Here is a 25870-nt window from a genome sequence, read left to right as displayed (position 1 = left end):
TCCATCCCCCAAAAGTGGTTAAACATGTGAATTTATATGACAGATTACGTAGTGTAGTGTCAATGAAAAGCGAGTCACGACAATGTCCAAGTCAATATACAGTGATCCCTCGCTACCTCGCGTTTCGTTTATAGCGGCTTCACTACATCGCAGATTTTTTTTTCCAAATTAAAAAAACTTTTAAAAGTCAAAATAAAACTTCTAAATTGAGGAAACATGTGTCTAACGTAGTATTGCTCCAAATGTTCATTTACATTCCTTTAAAAGTCCGTTTTCGCGTGTTAGCACAATCGCGAATTAACATCTTTCCGCTAACTCGTTAGCCTGCCCAGTACTTCTTGTTGGTGACCGTACTTCGCGGATTTCACTTATCGCGGGTGGTTTTTGGAACCAATCATCCGCGATAAACGAGGGAATACTATATTTTACAATTTTCCTTTGAGTTCCTGAATGCAACTCGGTGACGTTGTCATGTTTGTTTGGTTGATGGTAGCGGAAACCGAGGTTATTTCCTCCGATCACTATTTGAAAGTTAAAACAACGCATGTTACTCGTGAAGTGTATTTTATTTCAACACAAAAGTGAAACTATTAAACTTTCAAAGTCTAGTCCATGCATTAGACAAATCAGGCGCACGGAGGTGGTGGCACAGCTTGCATTAGCGTTTGACAGATGTTTTGATAGCAGTTTGATGGCTTCTATACTGGTAAACGATAACCCAATTCTCTTACCCCTCAACGAGGAGAAAACGATCTATGATGGATTCATCACTGTGCATGTAGGTGGAGTGAAGACAGATCAGTAGTACGTTTTAAAACAATGCACATTGGCTCCATGTATTGTGGCACTGCTCCGCAAAGGTTGCAGATTTGTTCCCCAGTTTCCCCTTTCGATTTTGCATCATACATATGTGTATTTACTATAAGCTGCAAATTGCAAGTTCAAGCGCATTTAATATACATGTCTGTGCGTGCATGAGAGTTAAGGACAGATGATAAACTAAATAAATGTCCATTAAAATACTTTGTAAATTAACACTTCTTAATGAAGTTGAATAAAAAAAGCAGACATGAGGCTCATTTGAAAATACAGACGCCAAATAGTTTGTGTAAACAACAAACTTGCAAAATCAATGTTGTCGTGTTTTTTTTAATCTTAACGGTGTAACTTAGTGTATTTTTTTTTGAATAGGAAAAAGACCTGAGACTGAGAATACATCTACCACCAGATCGCCAACTCAAAAAGGCCAAGTATGTATGATCACATATGTGTCGTTCATACAATTGATTTATACACTATTGTTGTTTTTGTTGCTGATGTTTTCCATCCATAACTGTAGGTATAAACATGCATCCTATTTTATAGGTTGCATTGCTGTTGGAAGTTAAAACACCTCATAAATGGCTACGAACACATTGTAAAGCAGGTAATACACTACAATAATGTTTCCCAGCCTTTATTGGGGCAAGGCACTTATTTAATACGAGTAAACTAACTAGTAATTTGATATTAGATCATCCCACATGCACACCTGATGATCTCTGATAGCACAGTAATCCACAGTGGTTGGGAATCTGCACTTACTATACTGACAAAATCTTTGATTGAATGTTTTTGTCTGAGTCATTTCACATCTTTTGTGTTGACTGTGTCATACCTGGCATTGTTCCTGTGCACCCATCAAGCACACTTCACTCAGAAGCTGAGAAAAATATTTTTCACTGTTTAATTAACACCGCCTGGAAAATGTCCCTATTTGTTATGTGGTCCCTCAGGGTTATTTGCATGAGATTGATATTTCACCTCGGGCTGCAAAGTTCATTATTTTCGCAGCCTTTAAGCTACCATTAATTATTAAAGGAGGTGGCAGCCCCCATTAATCACAAACACGTGTTTGATTTGAATGGCTGGCTTGAGGAAGAAGAAAAAAAAAGTGTCACTTTATTATCTTGCCATTCAAAGATGTCTCTTCCTTCTATTGCAGAGACTGCATCAGTCCACTGATCTTGTCAGTTTCATTCTGGAACTGAAGACTGTCTTGGTAAGCAGAGCAATGATATATTGATTAGCGATGCTTTGTTGACATTGTTGTTCATGGGAATCCCACGCAATTGATAACATCGATTTGGTGGCACACACTTACATGAATATTATATTCCGTTAATAACCCGTTTATTGTTTTATGACCCAGTCTCAGCTTGACCATATTTGTGTTTTTTATTTATTTATTTTTTTTATTTCCGTAAATAATTGAGTGAGAAGTGTTGTGCATTGTATTCTGGCGTCATTGTCGTCCCTGTTATTGCAGGAAGTGTGCCTAAGAAACCATCCAATGTGCGCCTCAATTCCGCCTCCACAGTACTACTCCCAACTCCTCTCGGAAATGGAAACCCTTGGATGGGACAAGTGAGTTTTTATAGGACGTGCAAAAACCCTTGACATAATTTCTGGAAGAAAAGACAGTGGAATTTTAACAGTAACAAAGATTTTACTATTTAGGGAGCTTCTATTGAAACAAAAAGGTGCCACAAGATAGAGCGATTAAGGAAATAAGTAAATTGTTTCTATGATATTTATGATAGGGTTTTTTTGTGTGTGCTCCCCAGAGGTCTGATTATTTGTAACTGTGTCACGGTGTTTTTAATTGGACTAACATCCGCTGATGTGCTCTCCGAGTAGTACATTCTCATTGGCTGCCCTGCAAGAACATAACTCCACGCTAACTAATGGATCTGAATGACTTCCTTATTTTTAGTTATTGAGTTGTAGTTAAAGTCCGGTCACGTTTAATAACTGTCAGTACACGTGTTGTGACAGGCCCTGTAAATAGCACTGACTTCTCTCCTCAGGAGGAGTTGAGCTGCAAAATGGAGATGGAGACTTTTTTTTTTTTTTCTTGCATGGATTAGTCCTTGGCTACTATAGTCATTTTCCACTTTGCTCTTAATGACCACAGCTACAATTATGATATTAGTAAAATGCAAATAGCTCTAATTGAAGACTCTCAGGTTTTAATAGAAGGGGGAAGATATGCTGGAAATGTGAGGCATTATACACAGTGGACCTCAATCTCCAAAGCACTTGAGAGTCGCTTAGTGTCTTAATTGGCATAGGCTGTGTTAATAGCCACTAGGGGTTTTTAGATGTAATTCTGTCTGCTGATTGGGCCAGGTAAATGAGTTGTTCTGTCTCTCCCTCTCACCCCCCCAACCCCAGATCACCCGTTACCTGGCTTCGGAGATAAAGTCCGATCGCCTCGCCGTATTAGACATAATAGCTCGGCACCTTTGTTTACATTGTATTCACCACATAGGGCGACTTTTAGAACTGGCTGGTTGTACATTTACAACCTTTTTTTTTTTTCAGTCGCCACATCGTGAAGTGTGGGTGCACCCTGGCGACCCGCTTGTGACTATAGCTTTAATTAACACACATAAGTCAAGCTCACATACAGTACACAAATATGCGTATACCCCGGCACAAATTTGCATGTTTCTATCTGGAAGCAGCTCGGTTGGCCGTGGGGTTGCAAATGGGATGGTCTCATCAGTCTTCCCAGCATGATGTCTGACTGTCACGCTGTTTCCATCACGGCCAAGTAGGGATCGTAACTCGTTCCTGCTAACATGTGAAGAAGAGGTGTGTGTTAGTGATGCACTGTTGAGACTTTTTTTTTTTTTTACTCCTGATACAACTACTGGTTGTGAAAAACTAAACAGTCCTTTTGTAACAATGAAATACAAATGGTTAAGAAATCATTCAAATAGAAAGGATTTGAACAGATTGTATTGGATTTCCAAAACCAGTTTTGTTGTGATTTGGTATAATAGAAGACTGTGTTCAGACAGCGCATATATAAATTGAAGTAAGAGTTTGTGCTGTGGCTCTGTATGTGATATGTGAAATATATTTTATCCTACTTTTCTCTATTTTGGAGTCTGCAAAATTGCACCACCCTCCCTCGTTTAACTCGTATTATGTGCCATTTTCTGCTGGTATCTCAAAAGAGACAAAAGATATGATGGGCCTTTTGCTGGTGCCATGACAAAAGTGTCATGTCACTGGATTGGAGTTTTCTTTTCATAAAGCCACAATCATTTAATTAACGGATTTTACTAAGTGTCAGCTCTTTTCCCTCGGATGCTTGTCACTTTGTTCACTTGGACAGATCTATTAAATGCTCTCGCTTGACAGATTTGTGTATTTATAGCTGTAAAGTGTAATGGCTTTTTTATTGCTCTATACTACTATTTGTGTATGAGTACTCGAGGATATTAAGCTATCATGACACAGAAGCTGTCTTCTGGTGCAAGATTATATTTATCAACTTTCAGCATCTGGCACCGCTATCGGTATCAAAGCGCCGCAAAGACAAGGATGTGTGTGAATTACAAAAAAAAAAAAAGATTCTGTGTTTGAAGATAAATATAGAGATACAATAGATATGGAGCAATTGGGGATAAGAGGTGGGGAAAGAGAAGCAAATTGGCCTCATTACATTGTGCATTTTGTATGTGTCGACTTCAATGTGAATACCCTTCACTTGTGTTTGATTGCAAGCGTGCGATTGAACGGTCACATTTATGAGGTACTCGCCGCGGACATGGTCGGCCATCATTCCATCACTTTCCAAAGATGGTGCGTGCATGTCATCCCCGGGGACACTGCTCCCATCACTCCTCTCTAACACACTCCATAAATCCTTGGCAAATATACAGCCACGTCAAGCTCACCACACTTTGTAAGGTACTGTAAATCTTGAGGAGGGACTCTACAATTCCTTTGTCTTCGATCAGTCTTTTGTCTCAAAGTTTCAGTTGACTAGAAACTGGACTGGAGAGGGGGAAGCTCCGAGTCCTTCATAGCGTGCTGGAGCAGCGGCGGCATGGCAGTAAATCTGACTGTAGTGCTGGTGCATGATCGGGACAGATCAGTGCAGTGTCCTCCGCCTCAGCAGGTTGTAATCAGCTCAGGAAGGAGGGTCGAATTTATAGGCCGAGCATAGCCTGCGACCGTGATCTCGCTCGTAAAGTCATCCAGAGACGCGTGATTTTATTAGTTTATTTTTTTTTTCCTTGGGTTCAATGCTTTATGAAAATGTGCAAATGCTCTGCATTAGAAATTGTAGTCAAGTAAGCTACAAGCTATTCTATAGAAAATTTAACTTTACATCGAAGCTACGTGCAAGAGAAACGTAAGCTTTAACAAAAGTAATGTTAATGCTGCTTCACAGTCTTTAAAAGAAAAACTACATTTATTTTAGCTTATTTATTGGGATATAAATAAACACTGAATTGTAAAATATTTAGTTAACAAGGCTAGATCTTTCTAGCAATCTCAATTTCTTTGACTAATTTTTTTTTATGTTCAAAATTCAAAAGTATAGTCGAACGGCTGCGGAATGTCTGGCGACCGTTTGGCGACTTTGAACGAACCTTGACAAGAACGCACTCACAATTCTTCAGTGGGACAGAGACTTTAAATAAGGGAACCAACGCAAATTTGCAAAAATACATTTTTACATATTAGTATTTAGACATGACATCTGCACCTTAACGTAATAGCATTCACATTGTCGTGTTTGTGTTTTTTTTTAACTGCAGACTACTTTTCATCGACACACAGTTTCAAACGTTGAAGGTGAAAGCCGAGGACTCGTCTGGACGGCAGCACATTCTTACCATTCACCTCAAATCTAAGGTAAGTGTGTAAAAACACACATACAGTCGGCATTGATGACTAGGTCATCTTCTTGATAAAATGATTCATTATCACATGGAACGTGGTCCATCTTGATGTTGATATTCAGCCAATCCAGATCCAGGTCTGACTTCATTTACCACATATGGGCCATTCAATTTGCTGATAACAAATCAGCGATTTACATCTGGGCCCTTAAATCTGGGGCAAACTGGAGAGGGTGTACAGACTTGATAACCCAGTGTGAGTGAGATGTAGCACAGATAAAACATCTCCACATAGATAGAAAGTGATTCTCTATGAACAGAGAAAGCAAGTACACTTAGTCTTATCTACATTTGCGTGTCACTACTTGCTGCTTTTAAGATATGTACATGGACAGTGACAACCATGTTACTGTAAATGGCTGAAAGGAATCTCGGACATGACGCGTTGTTACCCTTTATAGTAGGAGAAGGATAATAAAACTTGAATGTAATTCTCTTGACAGCTGCTATTAAATCTAAAAGTCTTGGAAACATGGACAGTAGCATCACTTGTATTGTCAAATTACAATTTGATATTTTTAAAAGCCCTTAATCAGTCTAAAATAACTTCACAGTAATACCAAAATCTCAAAATCATTACAACAAAGCATCCAACAAATTAATATCATATATATATATATATATATATATCGCTTATATCACATGTGATATAATCTCACAAAACATAAATATTAAATTTAAAAAAATGGTTCAAGCCTTACAAATACAATCATACTTTTTTAATTTATTTTTTTATCTGGATGAAAAAAAATGATTAAGTAAATTTTGGTGGGTTAATTTTTACTTCAAATATCGCTTTTTTAATGGTACATGGCCAGGCTTTTTATGGCACTTATTAAGAGCACAGGCAGCTGTTGATTTACGATATTTGTTTGACTTTACCACGATGCGGTGATGCTTACCTAAGCCCAGCTGACATCCACCTGGGACAAGGGAGGATGCTGAGAGCCCACTCTGTGCCCACCTGCCCACCTGGCCATTTACACTCTTCTTTTTGGAACTGTAAAAATACCTACCTGCCTTCCAGCTTCTTCCACCCGATCTTGCGCCAGGTCATCCCTCATTTAGCACAGCAAGAGGGCGAAACAGTGCTGGAGGAGTTGCGGATGACAGGGAAGGGAAAGCAAGGGTAAATGTGGAAAGTTTTAGGGAGAGAAAATTGTATTTATGTTGATGCAAAACATGCTTATTGTACTTTTACTGTCAAATCTGGGAATAAGCAGCACTGTTTTTTAAGCGCTACCTTTTAAGTCAATGGTGAAATGTTGTCAGAATGTAAATCCATTTAAAGCTTTTTCATTTCAAATTTTATCACAACCAATATTGGACATCTTGTTGGTTGAGTTGATTGATTTTATTATTTTTTTTCAATATCATATCATGTTTTATATATTTGACATGATTTTAAGGTATATTGTTCCAGTCTTTAATGTCAAGTTCTTAATTTGGTGTGCTTAACGGACCAATCTTCCCCGTCAACAGCACCCGGCAGAGGCTCCTGAATGCTCAGCTGACCTGCCTGTCCCCCTTGACTTAAAATGGACACCACAGGTATGCAAATGAATTGATGGTAACACTAGTGCTCTGGTTTTCTTCCAAGGAAATATGTCTCTCATCTGAGCAGCCTTCATCAATTCAAAGGCTGTTGTTGAATCAACTCATGTTTGACTTCTCTCTCGTTATCGCATCTCCACAGTACAATGATTGTTTTATCAGCTTTCATTTTCAACATATTCTACTAACTTGCTCTTCCGCATTTAAATTGAATGAGGACGGCTGGTCTACAGCGTTTGACGGTCATTCCTGATAGTCAAATGAAGCTACTTGTTATACAACTGTTTTCATGTGGAAAACAAAAAAGGAAGATTTTTTTTTTGTAAACTGAATTGCCTCCTCTTTTTTGTCATTTCATTCATCAGTTCGCTCCTCACATCAGTGGTTGTTTTGTCCCTCATAACGACGACTGCCCAATATCAAAAGCATTGTTATCAGATTTTCAAAGAAATTGTAGGACGGACTGACTGGGTGCGTGTGTGTTTGCGTGTGTGTGTGTGTGTGTGGGTGGGGGGGTTACATGGCAGGCATACAGTGAGGACCAGCTTAGAACAGCGCTACCGTATGGAGCCTGTCTGCCTGCTGGGCTGGTGATGGATCTCTCCCACACTACAACATGAAGTGTGTGTGTGTGTGTGCGTGTGTGTGCACGTATGTCTTTGTGCTGTCTCTGTGTGCGTACATGCACATCTATGCCAAGTGCATTTTTTTTTGTCTGATGAGTGATGGCTAAGTGTGTGTGTACGTGCGTGAGTGTAGGCCAGGGGGAAGGGCCTGTCTGTCGGCAGTCCTGACATGTTCATTTGAAAGACTAATTATTGCTTGCTCTGTTGCAGGGCCAAGATGTGCTACTCAGGGCAGAAATTAACAACTAATTCCTATCCCAATCTAACAGTGTGTGCTGTATATAGCTTTTGCGTTTTTAATTGAATGAAGTTTTTTTTTTCAGTATACTATTATACGTTTGGTTGCTACTCCAATTTAAATGCTCGATCATACACAGGTAACCCACAGTGCAGTCTATATCTTGGGTTTTGAGTTAATCAAAAATCTGATTAGGTTTTAACTCCTGTTGTGGTGACTTCAAGTAACGACCTAAGAGATTGGTTAGGGTTAGCAAAAAAGACAACAACCTGATTTGTTGCCACGAAACAGAGGTGGACATTCCATCGGTACTGATGGAATGACAAAATCAGAATCAGAATCAGCTTTAATGGTCAAGTTTGTGCATGCCAAACAAGGAATTTAACTCCGGTTGATATCCAGTTAGCGTACAGCGTTTTTATTTTAGTTTTTGGAAAGAGCAGGGTTTAATAGGAAGTGAAATCGTATTACGCAGACCCACACTCTATTTCTGAAGGTGGTGGCGTGCACCAAAAGTTGTTTGCCAACCGCCAAAATACAGAAAAAGAATTTCCCAACTCTGTTTAAAAGAGGGCTTTGCACTTTGTTAGTCAAAGAAGGAAACATTTTACTGCAGCGCGGAAAATAACACAATTGAATTAGTCCAATAATTTAGGGGCAGGCAGCAACAGCATAAAAGCCATATTTGGTTTTCCTTAACTGTGTGTAAAGTGAGCACAAAACAGAAATTAAGTATCACTTAAGCTGCTTTTGGAACATTTAAATTCATGTGTATTAAGGGCAGTAGAGTTTCTTGCTGTATTATCATTATGTTTAGATAAAGCTTCACATATACCAACATAAAAATGTAAATGCTCAGCCTATTGTTTTGTAATTGACTCAATAAAGTGTAATAGCTTGTGTATAGCTATTACCGTTAAGAGTATTGAGGGAACAGGAGCTCACGTTGAGTCTTTACTAAATTCCTGCTTTCACTGGTACGGCTGTCTTAGATACAGGAAGAATTCAATTACCTGCGCTTATCTTTCTTTTTCTTTTTTAATCTTCCTGAACTGGGCTTAGCATAGTTATCGTGAGCGCTAAGCGTAATCATGCCACTGGCATTAATTGGGCTGTAATTGCAGAGGCTCTCAGCACCTGGACGATGCTTAATTGTGTGCACTGTGTTGGCACAATGACCTATAATTTTTTGGTTCTTTTTTTTTTTTCTTCGCTCTAATTTCTTTCCCCACTCGTACCATCTGTATTGCTTACCCGCACCTCTCTCAGCTTTCCGTTTCCACGTTAATGCATCTGCCCTAAGTTTCACTGATTTTTGTTTTCTGTTTTGTGTTACTCGTTCGAGTCAAATAATGCTCTAATGATTTCTGCTTCTTCTCTGATTTTCCAGTCGTCTTTGAACCAACTCCACAGCCAGTTCCTGCTGGTCATAGAGGCTCTGACTGAGTTCTGGGATGTTCTTGATGAGGTCGACGCAAAGACTTGGATTTTGGAGCCAGAAAAACCGAGTCTTTCTGACACTATGAGGCGAATAGCTATCGGTAACAAACACCAATTATTGCCCGGCCTGATTATCAGGGTTGTTATTGGTTATCGTCGTCCTTAACCACCGATAATCGGCCCTGAAAAAAGTATATTGTCTGTTAGAGTGGTGCTCACTCTAACTTATTTCTGCAAGAACCACACGGGAGACAATATGCCCTTTTTAAGCACTTGCAAGTGGAGAGTCATTCGTCGCTGTGCGTACAGTGATGATCGAATGAGGTCTGACTTTGGATTCTTGCAAGAGTATTTATTGAGAGAAAGCAGGGTGGGGGTGACATTGGGCATGTTTGCTGGTCACCTCAGCAACTGGTTAATCAGCGCGTAGGGTCCCAGCTCATTGTTTTACAAGGTCGTGGAAACAGAAACTAGTGGAGCATTTTAGATGACTAACTAAGCAAGAATGTTTCCACACCATTTGGAAAGTTTCATCAAGGAAAGGTAAAAGGTTTAAACAAAGTTAATAATTCTCGTCTACATTCCAACATAATCATACGATCAAGATAATCTGTAAACCCTAACATTATCTATTACTGTTATCTATTTGTGTAAGGAAACAGTTTGACAAAAAAGTAATCATATGATATGATATATGAAGCAAAAAATAGTATTCAAATGTTTCTGCAGGAAACAATGTCTCCATTAAAGTGGAAGTGGATCCCCGACACCCAAAGATGCTACCAGAATGCTGCCTGCTGGGAGCCGAGCACGGTCAGTCGGACCCCATTCCGATAGTAACACTTATTTATATATTATATATTGAGTGTTAAAGTCTGTATTTTTCCTAAGCTTCCTGAAATTCAAACGATAAATGACATAATAGTGAATACCTAACGTACGGTGGGTCTCTTCTTGTCTTCTTTGTTAGTCACCGGTGAATTATGCACTGTCCTGATGCTATCACACTCATTCCAGGGCTCATTCAACTGTCCTTGACAATACTCTGATAAACGGTCAGCAACTCAATGCTGTTGAAACACGATCAAAGGGATAAAAAGGAGGTGCATTTTCGACTATGTATTTATCAACTTGTTTACGCAAAATGTTTTAGGCCGTCCCCTTTTTAAGAATGGATGGCAATTCCATTCAATGTTTTTGTCGTGAACAAACTGGATTCTGTAAATTAGGTTTGGGGTGCTGATCCCATTAAAGTAAGCACAAAACTCATATCTAGATTAACTGAAAAAAAAATAGAACATAAAGTTCTGTATTTGATTAAGAAACAAGGAGATGGAGTTTGTCAAAAGTGCAGCTCTACAAAATAATTTCGAAACAGTTGCACATAAATAGATATGATGAATGTTCATCTCCGTTAGCGTGACTATTTAATATTCGCTGCTGGGGATTTTTATGATGTGTTACGCTCAGGATCAGTGGTTAAGATCAGCATTCTTCAGTTATCACTTACTATCTTGTGCAGGGCTGGCATCTCTTAACCTCCCCACTTTTCCCAATATCTGAGGCAAATTTTAATGTTGTTCTTGAATTGTTTTTCCACTGAGGGTAGTGTGTCCTCGCAGTCATGACACAATAAGATACATGCCACGGATAAACCCGGGTAATAAAAAAGCAAAATCTGTCTGTGCTGGCTATTATTCAGATTAGCTCAGTAAGACACCATCAGGTGGGGAGAAAAAGGAAATATCACTGCATCAATTTCCTTACGTTTGGAGTTGAGCTGGGGCGCTTGCGTTGATTATTGTCTTCCGTCATGTCAGAGCTTTCACTCTGGCACGATTTCATTCTCGCCGTGGCAACCTCTGAGACATCCGACGAGCTTTCTCTTTAATTCCCCATCAATTGTCAGCCATTGTTTCTGCAAATCCAGGGTCATGAAACGCCAAGCGTGTTGCCTAGCAATGCGACTCAAATGATATTAAACATACACACTTCAGCCGCCCGAGACGCTAGGCAGGCGGCGACCCTCAAATATGAGGCGCGCAAAAATATTGCTTTTTGCATGTAGGAATAAGGAATAGTTAAAGTGATGAACACTACTCAGAGACAAGGATCCCCTGTGGAACACAGCAAGCAGTGCCACTTCATATCTGCATGCGCTCACAAAGGCTGTTAAATAAGAATGCATGTGAGTAATATCGGGAAATAATGTATGCTGGGAAAAGAGATATCAATGTAAAATTATATGCCGGTATGGAGGTGGTGACTTTGAAGAAATCAATTGTTAACCCCTTTTTCTTGTTGCAGTTGTGACTCCGCTGAGGAATAAACTGAACGCCAATATGCATTCATGGTTAGTGGTCAGCCTGATATTTGAATTTGCTGTTTGTTATTTTATCTGTCTTCAAATTCTTGAAAGTGATCAGTCTTAGTGAAGGTGGGGAAATTTATTTAGAATATCATCATCCGTGGGTATACAAATTGCATTTTAACAAGGGTTGGGCAACAATTAAAATGTTTTATCTTAATTGCATGAGATCTTTGCGATGAATCGTATTTTACACACAAAATCAAAGCACACTTTTTAATTTAATTCGTCGCCATATAAATGAAAGTGCCATAATAGTTTGCTGTTTTAATCATCTGTAAAGGTGAGGTAAAAAAAACAACATAACCTTACATTCAGTGTTTTGTTGAATGTTGACCAATTGTTAACTAAATGTAATGTGGGGGCAGAATTACTCTTATTTTTAGATGAGGAAAAAAATCACCTCAGGTTACATATGCCTCACAATGACACATGTCAAGTACTGTAAATGTATCTAACACTCTTCAATTTACCACAGTAGCGGCACAAATGCGCCTTGTTTTTTTTTCCCTCGTGCCATCACCCCATTTCTTTTTTTAAACCAACGGTGAAAGTCTCTTAATCGTCCCCTAGTGTCTTTGCAGGCTCATTTGCATGTGGTTAATTAGTGTGTGAAGGAGCTGTCTGTGGTCTGCTGGCAGGGACCCGGACTCTGGTGTCTTGCAAAACCTCCAGGATGTTTTGGAGATCGAATTCCCATCACCTGCCACCCACGAAAAATCTGTATGTCACACAATTGCCCCCCTTTTCCATTTCAAACATGTCTGTTCCTATCGCAATTACCTCAAGGAGCATCGTGTGTGTGTGTTTCTGTTTCACATCTCAGCATGCATACTCCTCTTGGTGTGTCTGCCTGAGCGTCAAATCTTAAGGGGGCGGATATCCACTATTGTCTCTTATTGTGTCTGTTGCCATTTTCTATTTTGTTTTGCGAAGAGGTGGTAACAACTTCTCTAATTGGGTTGTTTACAGATCGAGCTATTAAAAACAACAAAGATGGCACAATTCTGTGCGCTATTGCAATCACTTTAATCACGCAAAAGCATTTATCTTTTTTTTTCTGGTGGCTCTTCTCCCCTCCTGTCGCTGCAGTTGACTTGAAAGAACGCTCTGTATCCACTACCACCATTAATGCTTCAGCCTCATTAGCATTCAGAAAGAAAAAAAAAAAAAGTTTAGTTGACCAGATGTTTTTTTTTTCTTTGTCTGCCACTGTCAGTTAATGGCTAGCTGTGATAAAGAAAAGGCTCTATTCAGTCTATTCTGCATTATTTTATTTATTTTTGAGGGCACAGGACAAAAGAATACATTTTATTTAATGTTTGTAATATTTTGAAATCCTGCGCAGATGTTCAGTGTGGAGTGCGGGATCTGCTACTCCTATCGCCTTGAAACCGCTATTCCGGATCAGGTGTGCAACGATCCTCGGTGTGGTCAGCCCTTCCATCAGGTGTGCCTGTATGAGGTATGAAGGGACACACACTATGTTGAAAATCACAATATGCACCAATTAATAATTAGTTTAATTTCACCTCACTTTATTACTTAGTCACTCTGAGCATGTATCAAATACGACGAGTACTTACAAAATGTAGTGATGGGAAAATGAAGCTTCAAATTTGCATCATGAACCAATTGTCCAAATCGGGTACAATATATTTTAGCATAATTCAGACAAACATCTCACAGAAATGCAGCTGCTTCGTGCTTCCAATGAGCTCATTCTTGAGCAAAAGGCCCGTTAAGGTTGAGAAAATTGCGTGAGACTTTGCTGTGCAACTTTTCAAAGTGCGCAGTGCGTACATTCCATTGAAACAAACGTTATCACTTGACACGTCGAATTCAAGGTGACGATTTGATGAAGTCGTCTTTTCTCTTTTGTCTCTTCCAGTGGCTGCGTGTGCTGCCCGCAAGCAGGCAGAGCTTTAACACAGTTTTTGGAGAGTGTCCTTACTGCAGCAAGGTACGTCTGCACATTGCCAAGTGACTGACAGCTGCCTTCATAAAGGCCTTTGGTGGATAGTCAATAGATATTCAGTATGCTTAATTAGCATAGCTCAGTACATCGCATGGCCTTCTCTTTACTGAAAGGCTATTGGCAGCAGAAAAAGGTGCTGCATTCACACTGAAGCTATTTGTGCCATCATCATAAAGGAGTGAGTAAAGTACGTATGTGCCAGTGAACATTGCCGCGTGTCATTGAATCAAAGACAAAAATGAACTTACTTGTGTGTATGCCTTCCAGGTTATTTGATCGCGCAGGTAGTCAGAAATGAGTGCACTTTATTACATTGTTGTTAAGTATCCTTCGTAAATCATTTGACGATTTAATAAGTGGAGCTTTTCCTCTATTTCAGCCCATTACTGTGAAAATGGCAGCACAGAAGTCCTGAGAAGTGGCTTTGTGTACTACATCAACCAAAGGAAACAGTCTAAAAGCTAATTAGAGCCAAAGAAAAGAAAGTCACTGTGTTGAAAAAGTTGAATCGAAGAAAGTTCAACCGCTAATTGAAGGGTGGCGGCCATGAAGACTTGACTGTAATGCATTTGGGGGAAAACAGCTTGCACAATCACATCTTCAGGAGTCAAGCTCTCATGCTCAAAGGTGACAAATGTGGGTCTTCTCCTGACTTCCTGATTCACACTGATGATCTTGAGGTCATCTGTATGTCTCCATCCTCTTGTGAGATGTATTGTTTGTTAAAAAGGGAAATTTAAGGCTTTGCTCTGTTGAAACCAAGCTCAATCAAATAAAGAGAAAAGACTCAACTCAAATTATTTTATTTCAGGGGGTTGGAGTGGTTCTGGGCGGAATTCTTACAAGCAATCAACGTAACATGTACACAAGGTTTTGTTCTTACACCTTTTTAGGCCGACCTCTGTTTCCTTTTGGAGGGCCTCTTATGTAGCGTGGATCAATGGGTTTGCTTCTGACCTCTTCTTCATCATCCTCGTCGTCAAAATCTGAGCTGTCATCTTCCTTGTAACTCTTAGCTGTTGAAGTCCTAGTCCTCTGTGGTCTTAGGACCCTATCACTCTTCTACAAATGGAGAGAGAAAAAACAAACAAGAATATTTGGATTTATTGAAGTGGTCATGCAACAGATTTGTCCGTTACTAAGTTGCATAATTTACTAAATGTAATTTAGTAAGTTTATAGCTGTAAGTATACCTACCTGTGGAACTGGGGGCCCTCGTGTGTATCTTTTAGGCACTTGTTTAGGCTTCTTCTCCTCCTCCACATCCTCCTCGTCCTCCTCTTCTTCATCCTCATCAACAACCACTTGCATGGCTACAGACTTTGCTTTGGGGAAGCCTCGAGCTTTTGCTGTTCTCTGTGGAAAAAAAAGTGTTGTTGTTTTTCATATTGTTAACACAAGCTGACTTTTTGCAATCCAGCTGGTGTGGTGTGAGAAATTATAATTGACCAAGCGAAGCCGGTGACTAATGAATCCGAGAATGGCCTTTGTCTCTGCTGACATTTCCTCTCTTGACTAAACCGCCCATAAATGGCCACTTCTGTTTAACTAGGGGTGGTCAAACTGGCCAACACTCTCACATGGAAATTAAATGACACGGTGAGGAGAGAAACAGGAGGGGGGCATAATTGGAGATATAAAGTATGTGTCATCAACTTCTTCAAACTGTGGCCTGAGGGGTCGGGAAGTGATTGCTGTGAATTGGAGGAGAATCCTCCAGTGTTGGAACGGCTCACCTCTGGTAGACATGCTCCCCCTCTCTACTGTCACGTTTCACCCAGGGTCAAGAGACTCTGTGGCACAAATTGGGCTACTTGTGACCAGCAGCCAAACTGCTGAATGCACTGTAAAGCTGAGTAAATGTTGATTTATATTACTTTCTGTATGATTAAAGATTTCATTTGTGAGCCCTCAGGAGCTAGTGGTGAAAGTCCAAATGAATGTAGCTAGCTACAGTAGCATGAAGGCACCACATTGGCAGTTTTTCTTAATAATTCAATTTTATATTGTATTTGTGAGCACAATCTATCTTGTCCCAAGCCCCTGAATTTCTTTGAGCAACCACAATGCAATCTTGGAGGAGAAACCTCACACTCAATACGCTGCACCGAAGATAAACTCTTGAACTCTGTCGATCGCTGGGCGTGAGTTCTTGCCACAAGACAAAAAAAAAACAATTGTGAGCTTCTAACTCCAAAACTCTGAAATTGGGCCAAAAATGAAGGTTTTGCAGTCCAGTCATTTCAGACACCCTGAGGTTATGTTCTCACCTTGCCCCTGGCAGGAGAACCGAGCACCTTAGACACAGACTTTTCCCCGACTCCACGCGGGACTGAAAAATCCAGTTTTTCCTTTTTTCCAGTGGACAACATTTGCCTGAGGCGCTGGTAGTCGGGCTTGTCTTGGAAGCCCAGAGATTTTGCGTACAAGAGCAGGGAAGCCACCTCATCTAAAGACGGGAGGAACAGAGTGTACGTTAAACAGATATGCAAATTCCGGAGTCAACTAATTGTTTTTGTTTCATGTCTCAGGTCTTGCTGTTTAAAATAAAAGGGTTCAGCAAAAGTCCTGGAGCTTCAGATAGTGGGCTAACCTGTGCTGGTTCCACACACTGAAAGCTGCTTGACAGACTCTGGCAGCTTATCCATCAGTCTAAGCACCAAGGAGGAGAGATAAAACAGTGAGGGAATGAGAGAGAAATTATGAGAGGGGAAATATTTATAAGGAGATAGTCAGGGTTGGGGAAAGGACACAGCGGCAATGAACCAAAATTGAAGCAAATGATTCAACTGATTCTTATTACAAAATATAGAACTGTCAGAATAGGATTAATGGCTAATGTAACTTGTAATGTATGATTTATTTATTTATTCTTCTCCAATTGGCTTGTGCTGGTTTTATAATCCTGGAAAACAATAATGGATTCTTGACCTGTAACCTGGATTTAGTTTGTTGTGGTTGTGTGTTCGTCAGAGCCAAAATGGATGTTTGGGTGTGAGATGTTGAGAAGGAAAATGTGTTTTAAATGCATTCTACCCATCTCAAGTAATATATGATCAGTTTGTAAGGACCTACCTGGCCTTCCCTTCCATGACCTTAACTGGATTCTTGAGATCATTATCCCAGGGAAGGGACCCACATAACCAGTGAAGAAGACAAAAACCAAGAATCTGGATGTCACCACGTCTTGATGGAGCTTGGGCAAAAAGAAACAGTATACATTTTACATACATTGTTAATATTTCGCGTTCCAATTAATGTATAAATGTTTGAATATTGAGTGTGACGTTTAAAAAAAAAATATTAGAATTGAAATTCCTGTACAAATTGGGTTTCAATCCATCACAATTACAAATAATTGAATTACTGGTAGTAGTAAAAAGCATATACAGTATTTGAAGAAGAAAAAAAAAGTAATGAACCAGAGAGTGCTTGCATATTCCTGTATGTGAAAAGAACTGCATGGATCTACATTAATTTGTGAAGTGCATCAATACTTGAAAACCAAGTCCATCCAGAAGGGTCGAGCCCCAGGAGTTTTAGAAACTCAATACAGTAATGGCCGTCACACGTCTTTGGAGAAATTACGTATCGACTGGTTTCATTTGAGGGGAGAAATCTCCTCCTTGAGCCATGACTGGCATTGATTCTCTCCAGCCAACAGGGAGGTCCAATGGGGAAGCATGGTCCTGGCCACTCAGGACAAGATAATCAACGGGATGCTGGTAATCTGACTGCACCATAACAGGCTTGTAGCACTGAATGTGTAGGCATTTATAAATGTTCAACTATTCATCTTTGAAGCATTCCATCTTTGCACGGAATGGGAAGATGGAGTCATGCACCGTTAAGGAACGTGTTAAAAAAAAGGAAAGAGCTACAATGAAAATCTGTTGAGTGAATAAAATACTCGTTTGCCTTCACTCGAATCATTAAATGGTCCTGCCCAGGCAGGGAGGCTAAACGATCAATGAGGATCAGGAGGCAATGAGGAGTGTTGGAAGGCTGTTTAAAGTGTCTGCTTGGAGCCCTTAACGCTTAGAATAACAACATGACAAACTCCACTCATCTTCATGAATGACCATATAAGATTTACAGTGAGTTAAATTGTGCTAAAATTACATCGCGGAAATGTGAAAGCTATTTTGTAAATATTATTGTGAGGCTTCCTAAGGTTCAGATTTGCGTTATTTTGATTCTGTACATGATTTGATGTTCCAACGAAATTACCAATTTAGAATTCAATACTGCTGACAGGTCAGTATTATTTTAGGCATACACCATTGCTGATAGTCAACTAAGCATCCACTATTGACCCGCTTGGAGATGGTGCTAGCCAACGTGGAGGTCATGTGTGACTGTTGCATCCTGCTAATCAAACATCAAAGTCACCACTTAATGGAGGAAGAATGCATGTTGCAGGTTATGACTTCAGCTAATTAGTAAGTTGTTAAACAGAGGCTAGGTCTGGGAATTCTGCAGAGGCGGTGGACGAACAATCGATGGTCAATGAGAAGAGAAGGTTGCAAATAGGGAATTTGCCAGTTAAATGCTCCCCCCTCCCGAGGATAATAGCTTTGAGTCTTAAAGAATACAGTATAAAGATAGTAAATAATAATCTGAACTTTTGTACTAACTAAATCATTAACATACAGGTTAATTGCGACATTTTTTACGGCCAAAACAACATGATGGTCATGAATACCCAACTCAAAAAGACTTGATTTACGACGTAATCTAAACCTACCAACTCCTTTGTGGGCGTCAAGACTGGTGTACTCAATGGTTCCATTGTGACCTTTCTTGGGATTTTCCTTATAGTCTTTTTGGACTCCATCAACAGAGTACTTGCGGGCCAACCCATAGTCGACTAAATAGAGCTACGAGCCAGAGGAGGAAAAAAAAAATGTTTGGACATTAATTATCATATGGAAAAAACTGACATAATCCTCTCAGCAGATGCAGTATTAGCACATAATTTTGCAATTAGTAAATGTTTGAAAGTGAAAACATCAAAGATTTAGAGTAGACTGACCTTTTGAGGGTTTCTAAGACCCAGCATGAGGTTGGAAGCTTTAATGTCTGCATGAACAAATTCATTCTCGTGCACATACTCTAGTATATCCACCTAAAGGAGAACAACAGATGGCATGACAAAAATTTTGAGAACTTCTCCAGTCAATGCAAAGCTGTCCTGGAGTGTCGACGTGAGTCACGTGGCTTTCACAACTCACCAGTACTTGACCAACCCGGAGTACAGTATCTTTCTTAAATCGACCACCGTTACGTTCACTGATTTTCTGTAGATCAGTGCCCAGTCGCTCCATAACCATAAAACGATACCTAAACAAAAAGAACAGATTTACAAAATAGATCCTTTGGAAAAAAACTGTTGTCACCACTCAAAGCCAGTCAAACATAACATCCAGAGTAAGACCCACATACATATGTATTTATAATTACCTGAGGCCATTATACTCGGTTTGCCCTGATCCCCAGTATTTTGGGACCCCGAGGTGCTCAAGTTTTCTACTTCTCATCCATTGTTGCACTAAAACAAAGGGACAAAAGTGATTGAGGCCACAGCACATCCTTAAGCTATAAGACAGGTCGGTGGTACTCACCAGTCTCTTGTTTGGCCGCTTGTATGTAGAAGCTGAGCTCAGAGAACAGGGGGCCACTTTCAAGGTACTCCTGCACAATTATTCGATTCAAAATTAATTCATTAAGAGTTAACAGTAATAACACATGCATATCCACAAATTGTAAAGCTACTCACCACTTTTACTACAAAGTCGGTTTCTGTCGAGACGGGGCTGCCAATGTCTTGGGATGCTTAAAGGTGTTTTGAGACAGAAGGGGAAAAATTAGTTTGCATAGAGTACATGCATAAGTCATACATTATAAGGAAAAACAAGCCCAAATCAAAGTATGTACAGTATTACGTCCTCTGTTCTGATTACCGTGGTAGATCAATCCAAAGCCACCTTGACCTAATATTTTTCCCAGCCGCCATTTCTTCTTCAACTGGTCGGTCAGTATGAAGTCTTCCGGGAGCGGCCTGGGTAGCGCCCTCTTTTGAGGAGCTGTCATTGAAACTGAACAGATTACAAAAATGATGTATCACAACAATACTTTTTGAAACAAAAAAATAGCAAACCATACCTTTGTGAGAAAATAATGCATTTTCAAAATATTAATAGAAAAAAATATGACTGCAAGCGGCTCAATTTTCTCACGAAAATATGCGGATTGTGATATAAAATGGTGATATCATTTAGCTTGCATTCACATTGCAAGGCTTGTTATGCCTTTTTCCATTTATTATTGTAGCCCAGAATGTAAACAAAACGTTTACTATTGATATACTATTTTAAAACCAATACATGGATTTGAAAATCACATGCCATATTCCAATCCCAAGATACCAAGCAGGGAGAGGACATCGGATGTGATCTCTGAGCATCGTTTTTTTCTGTGAAATATTTCCTTATGTTTAGGCTGCAAAAATAATGACATCCAGTCCAAATCAACGGAGATATGCCGATATCATATCATGCGTCACAAAACGTTTGTTATTTCCTGTTGTTATCGAGTGATATTACAGTGAATTCAAAACTCGCAGCATCGCCAGAGTTAACAGCATAATGCGCTTTTCATATAGGTAAGCGCTATAAATCACGATCTATTGACAATCACGATGATACGACGAAGTACCGCTTGCAATATTGAAGCATCAGTAGTTTGATAGCCAAAGCACGTCAAAATAGCAGCTAACTTAGCCATGTGGGCAACATTTTCGTCATCGAGCAATGTTAAATATATACCAACCTGAAGAGGGAATAATCAGCGTGTTACGTTTGTTACTGTGCAAGAAAGTAACGCTTCAGTATGTATGTTGTGAAAACTGTTGAGGTGTAACACATCTAAGAGGAGTTCAAAATGGGACCCGATCACTTCCTGAAATTTTCCCTCCCGCTACAAAAGCACCCAATCACGAGACAGAAAAAGGTTGTTCAAATAACCCAGAGCCAATAGAAAAGCGGCTAAGGCGGACACAGCCATTGGCTGTGGCGCACAAAGCCCCGCCCAACTCTCATTGTTGACTTTCTGGAGTGGAGAGTGGACATAGCTACTTTACAATAAAGGAGACATATCATTGAAAATCCGATCTTTTAGCTTTTGAATACATTTTAATTTGCACTTTGGAGTCTCCAGTCTTTGTAAAAGTCATCCCAAAAATGTTTCAGATGACAATATCATATTGGTATATATGTTGAAAAGTGTCTATACATGAAATTAACTAGAACGCAAGTACTAACAATCAGCAGAAGCAGTCTCTTGTAAACTGCTTGCTTAACATTCGTACTAAAATCAATAATAGCTCGCATATGTGATTTCAAGCATGCTTGTTGTAACGGAGGCTGATCTGTCATTTGCTGCACAACATGGTCAATACCACGCCTGGCTGACAACTGTGGCTGCTGGATCAAATGCAGTACTTGCAAAGACAAACACATTCTCACACTCCCAATCAAGCTTGTTCATTTGTGATGAAAGAAGAAGGAAATACAAGCCTGTGTTGTCTCTGCCAGTGTTCACCTGCTGTGAGATTATTGATCTGCAGGAACCTGCTTTCCAAAACGAAAGTCTCGTTTGAAACAAAGAAAAACCTTGGGCAATGAAAATAAACCTTGTGTGCATATTAGATCAATTTGATACTTTATAGAAATCTGATGGTCTTTGTTATGAGCAGTACAATATTTTTCTTGCATGGTGACATTTTGTTTTTATCTTACAAGGGTGTGGAGTAGAGCATTGGATGGAATCAACGCTGATCTGTTAGTCCACAAATCAACTAATGGCTTTGTAGTGTAGCCATCCAACTCACCATCGACTCTCCTCTTGCACCCTGTGTAGCATAAGATCTGGTGGGATTACAAAAACCACAAAAAAAACAAGTAAGATGAACTTGCATTTGTGTGTTTCCTTCATACAATATGAGGAAAATGTGGATGATGTCACTACACATTTGCTTTATTACTTTTTTTTTTTTGCTCATGTGCTCCTTCCTACGGTAAAATGCTTTGACATGGCCGCATGCTTTATATGACAAGCAAATTAATGTACATCCTAACACTACCAAAATGTGTCATGTCTTGATGAAATATCGTCTGATGATTTGTGCAGCAAATTCAGAACATTAACATTAGCACAGATATTAATGTCAACACGACAGAAGAGGTGTCCAAGCTGGACTACAAATATTATAGACCACTAAAGTAATTGATCTGCGGTCATTGTGGCAATGACAGTGATGCTACTTTCCTTTATTACAAGCCAGTGTACAACATGAATTTGTAGCATGACATAGAAATTACAGTGTGCCTTTCATCTTGTTTCAGTACCTTGTTCTAATGACAATTTTTAATGTTTAACAAGCCAGAGCAAGAAATGGCCTGTCTGTGTGGCTCACCGTGGTCAGGGGACCTTATCGCATCTGACGTTGGGTGAAAGGCAATGAGCTCCAAGACTGGTTGATCACAGAGATGGGCAACAATTCACACTCACTCCACCATCAATAGCCATAATTGGAAACTGCCAAAATAGATGCCACACTCATTATTATTGGCCATTTCTCATGAAACAATTGCACTTTAATATTAACTGAGAAGTGAGGTGCACCCCAAACTGGTCACCAACCAATCACAATGCATATCTAGACCAAAACAACCATTCACACCACATTCATATCTGTGGCCAATTTTAAGACTTTAACCTAAGAAGCGTGTGATGTAGTATGTAGTCCATTCTCGATGCCGATTGAGAAGAAGAAGTTCGATCTGACGGTCTTAAAACAGTGATGATGGAAGCGTGGTTAAAATAATGTTGAAAGAGTGATGGACTGGCTGACGGTTCTAAAATAATGGTGACGAACTGTAATTAACCAACGGGGGAAGCGTGCTTGTATTAACGATGATGGAGTGATGGACTGACCATGACAGATTTGGTCGGTTTGAAATAATGACGGATTGACGAAGACGCACGGTTGGCCTGGCCGTTGGCGAGTGGCCAATGATGAATGATAGAGCAGCATAATGTATGTATAATTTGTGGAGTGTTCATTAAAAAAAATAATAATTAGAGGATGACACATTATTTGGTTCGTAAAAGAACAGAAATGGGAAATCCAGATCCAGAAAGTAAACCTCTGACCAACTGTAGAGCTCTCTGTGTGCTGCCTTGTTGACCAACTTGTGTTTTTCCTCTCCACGTGAGGACACAGTGACACCAATCTTGGTGAGGGCAAGAGTGAAGAAGAGAGTAACACCATTTTGTGTAACTGGCCCTTGTGCTTTACAAGCTATAATTGCATTCTCACCAACCAAGGTAATGTGTTGTATCCACTACTGTGTAGAAGAATGAGGATGAATGGACGCTTTGCACATAATCCCCCACGCTGGCAATATGCGGCTCAGCCGTTTTGCAAAGTTGTCACGCTACGAGTGTTTTTTGCCATTTTGGACATGACAAGTGTCGACACAATAGTGTGTGTGCTCTCCAAATTGTTAACAATTTGAAACCATATTTCCTGCACTAAGGAACAAGCACTGATCAAGATTTTGATTAGACCCTAATAGCCTTCTGCCCTCAGGCTAAATTGATGAGGGGAAAAAAAACAACAAAGCTAAAATCCTGAACCAAACATAATTTTGCGGTACTCAGCAAGTGGAAAGTGGAGCCATTTAGCTGTTAAAATGTAATATCATTTCACATAGTCACAGCAAATTTCACATCTGCATCCAAATTACAATATTGATCATCAAGTCCAACTTTTATAGTACTTAAAAGTGGCAACATAAAGGTGTTTATACCTATTTACATTATTATTACAATAATTCATGCGGTATATAAAATAGTACAGTTGTAAACACCAACCAAAAACAAAATAAATGAAAATACATGAATCATTTTAAGGTAATCAGCATCAAGTTATGAAAGTCACCACCACCGATATACATTTTCTCAGGTTTTGTACCTTTTACCACTAAAGGTACTATTTTTTCCTAATGAGTGCATTATTAGTGCTTGTCCCTCAGAAGTATGATGTTGTTTGAAATGTATTATCTGTGCTTGGAAACTATAAGCAGATATGTTATCTTGGTACTTGAGATACACTTCCCGCACCCTTATTAACATAATCTTTTATTGGTCCCAAGGGATTTTGAGTAGATCTGTAAATCAGGAAGCAAACAACAGCAATGCTAATTTTGTCTTTCGACTCATTTTAACCATGTGTCATACTTTGCATTCTAATTATTCCTGAGGGGTCTGAGAAGTACATGATTCACATATTATTCAGCACAAAGTGTGTTAGTCTATCATAATGTCACTTGATTTCACATCTTTGAATAGAAACAAGATATGTGATTAGTTTTTTTATCGAAATAAATAAAAATAAATGTGTAATAATGGTCTCTGAAAAACTTATTGTACAAATATGCATGTTCTGAGGGTTGTTTATTTTTTGCAGTACATGCAGGAGAAGAGAATTCAATTACGTTAAAATCAAAATTCAAGTGCGGTTAGCTCATTTTCATCGGACAGTGATGAATACGAAGATAGAAGTCTAATTACATGTATGTGATTTAAGATGTAATCAGTACATTTGCATCCCCAGAAACAAAATGTCACTTGATTTCATTCTTTTTGCAAAATGCTAATAGTTTCACAAATCTGTAATTATAAACATCCAAGTAGCACAACAAAGAAATATCTCTCACATTTTCTTTTGTATCGTTTCAAATAATACAACAAAGGAATAACGCTCATGATTTTTTTTTTGGTATCATATCTAGTCCCGCCCCAAATTCATTCAAACCTTAGTAAATAATTTGATTTGGGAAATAGAATTTTTGCATCGTGTGTGTGTGTGTGTGTGTGTATGTGTGTGTGTGCGTGCGGGCATCAATCAAACTCCTCCCAGGTACTAGAGGGCAATTAGCCAACTAGCATTTGCTTGCGACTACTTTTACACTTTGATGTTGCTCCTCAAACATTGACGGATCATTTCAGTTCAAACCCCATTGGTACAGAGAGTGTTAATTACCAAGGTAATTACCATCTGCATCCAAACACAGACTTTCCAAAGACTGACTTCGGATCCTGTTGTGGCCCGGAAGACTGCCTGTCTAATCCAAATTGGATTATCATGTCGGATCATGGGTTTACATATATAAAAAAAATATACTAAGAAATAGTGGGTGCAAAAAATTCTAAGCATGTTATTGACTCACTTTTTGAATTGAAATCCTTTTTGCCACAATATTTCACTCATATTAAGCAAGTAAATCTATCCGTAACAATTGCATATGAATGCTGAGAAATGTTGCTTGGAAGAAAATGTCAAAAAGAAATGAGCAATACACTGTAATGCAAAATGCGAAAGGAAAAAAAAAGTTATGTGATACAAAGGTTGTCTGATGAATACAATGTTGACTACTCCGACATCTGCTTGATATTTAGTGGCTGCGTTAAATGTTGTAGTGGTGAGTGAATGACTTTGTCAAGGTGGTGTGTTTGGCATGGCTGAAGGGTGAACGGCTAAATCCACTTTATGAATTTGTAATCACATTTATATGAATACAGTAGAAATCCTCCCATCGTTGAGATATATATTTTTTTATTTTTTTATTTGCTTGCTTGCTTGCCAGCAGTTTGTGCATATGTTACTATGCGAGGCGCCACGAGGGTCAACCCCGATTTCATCAAGCAGTGAAGGTCTCCGAGATTTGGGCACTTCTCGATTCACACTTGAAAACAAACCAAACTATCACCCTTTAACTTAAACTTACATAGTTTATCATTTTCTCTTGCATGTAGCTTACCCCATTGTCATGGTCAGTATCCTACAATTTG

At 39.3% G+C, this 25870-nt stretch overlaps 2 protein-coding genes and 1 long non-coding RNA gene across 3 annotated transcripts; 1 reads left to right on the top strand and 2 right to left on the bottom strand.

Moving 5' to 3' along the window:
• The first annotated feature begins 468 nt into the window (after positions 1–468).
• fancl (FA complementation group L) lies at positions 469–14700 on the top strand. The gene is made up of 14 exons (XM_088385201.1): positions 469–778; positions 1192–1250; positions 1366–1426; positions 1985–2041; positions 2309–2406; positions 5604–5700; positions 7230–7298; positions 9556–9706; positions 10335–10418; positions 11913–11958; positions 12615–12696; positions 13322–13438; positions 13865–13936; positions 14331–14700. The coding sequence occupies exons 1-14, from the start codon at positions 545–547 to the stop codon at positions 14364–14366; spliced, it is 1263 nt and encodes a 420-aa protein (XP_088241327.1). The 5' UTR covers positions 469–544; the 3' UTR covers positions 14367–14700.
• Positions 13226–14107, bottom strand: LOC148393121 (uncharacterized). Its single transcript, XR_015860424.1, has 2 exons — positions 13777–14107; positions 13226–13429 (listed from the first exon to the last, which is right to left on the bottom strand). It is a non-coding gene; the product is annotated as an uncharacterized LOC148393121 (long non-coding RNA).
• A 38-nt stretch (positions 14701–14738) lies between the features above and the next one.
• On the bottom strand, positions 14739–20942 carry LOC148393119 (serine/threonine-protein kinase VRK1-like). Its single transcript, XM_088385200.1, has 13 exons — positions 20783–20942; positions 19915–20049; positions 19731–19786; positions 19576–19645; positions 19415–19502; positions 19186–19294; positions 18987–19079; positions 18699–18831; positions 17027–17147; positions 16545–16603; positions 16222–16400; positions 15149–15307; positions 14739–15013 (listed from the first exon to the last, which is right to left on the bottom strand). Exons 2-13 carry the CDS (start codon positions 20042–20044, stop codon positions 14831–14833), a joined length of 1380 nt encoding a protein of 459 aa, XP_088241326.1. The 5' UTR covers positions 20045–20049; positions 20783–20942; the 3' UTR covers positions 14739–14830.
• Between the last annotated feature and the right edge of the window lie 4928 nt (positions 20943–25870).

This window comes from Syngnathus floridae, chromosome 9, assembly GCF_059516105.1.
Source record: "Syngnathus floridae isolate MCC-2025c chromosome 9, RoL_Sflo_1.0, whole genome shotgun sequence".
Classification (NCBI taxonomy): domain Eukaryota; kingdom Metazoa; phylum Chordata; class Actinopteri; order Syngnathiformes; family Syngnathidae; genus Syngnathus; species Syngnathus floridae.
Note: the sequence above shows the minus strand (reverse complement) of the source record. Positions and strands in the feature narration are given on the sequence as shown.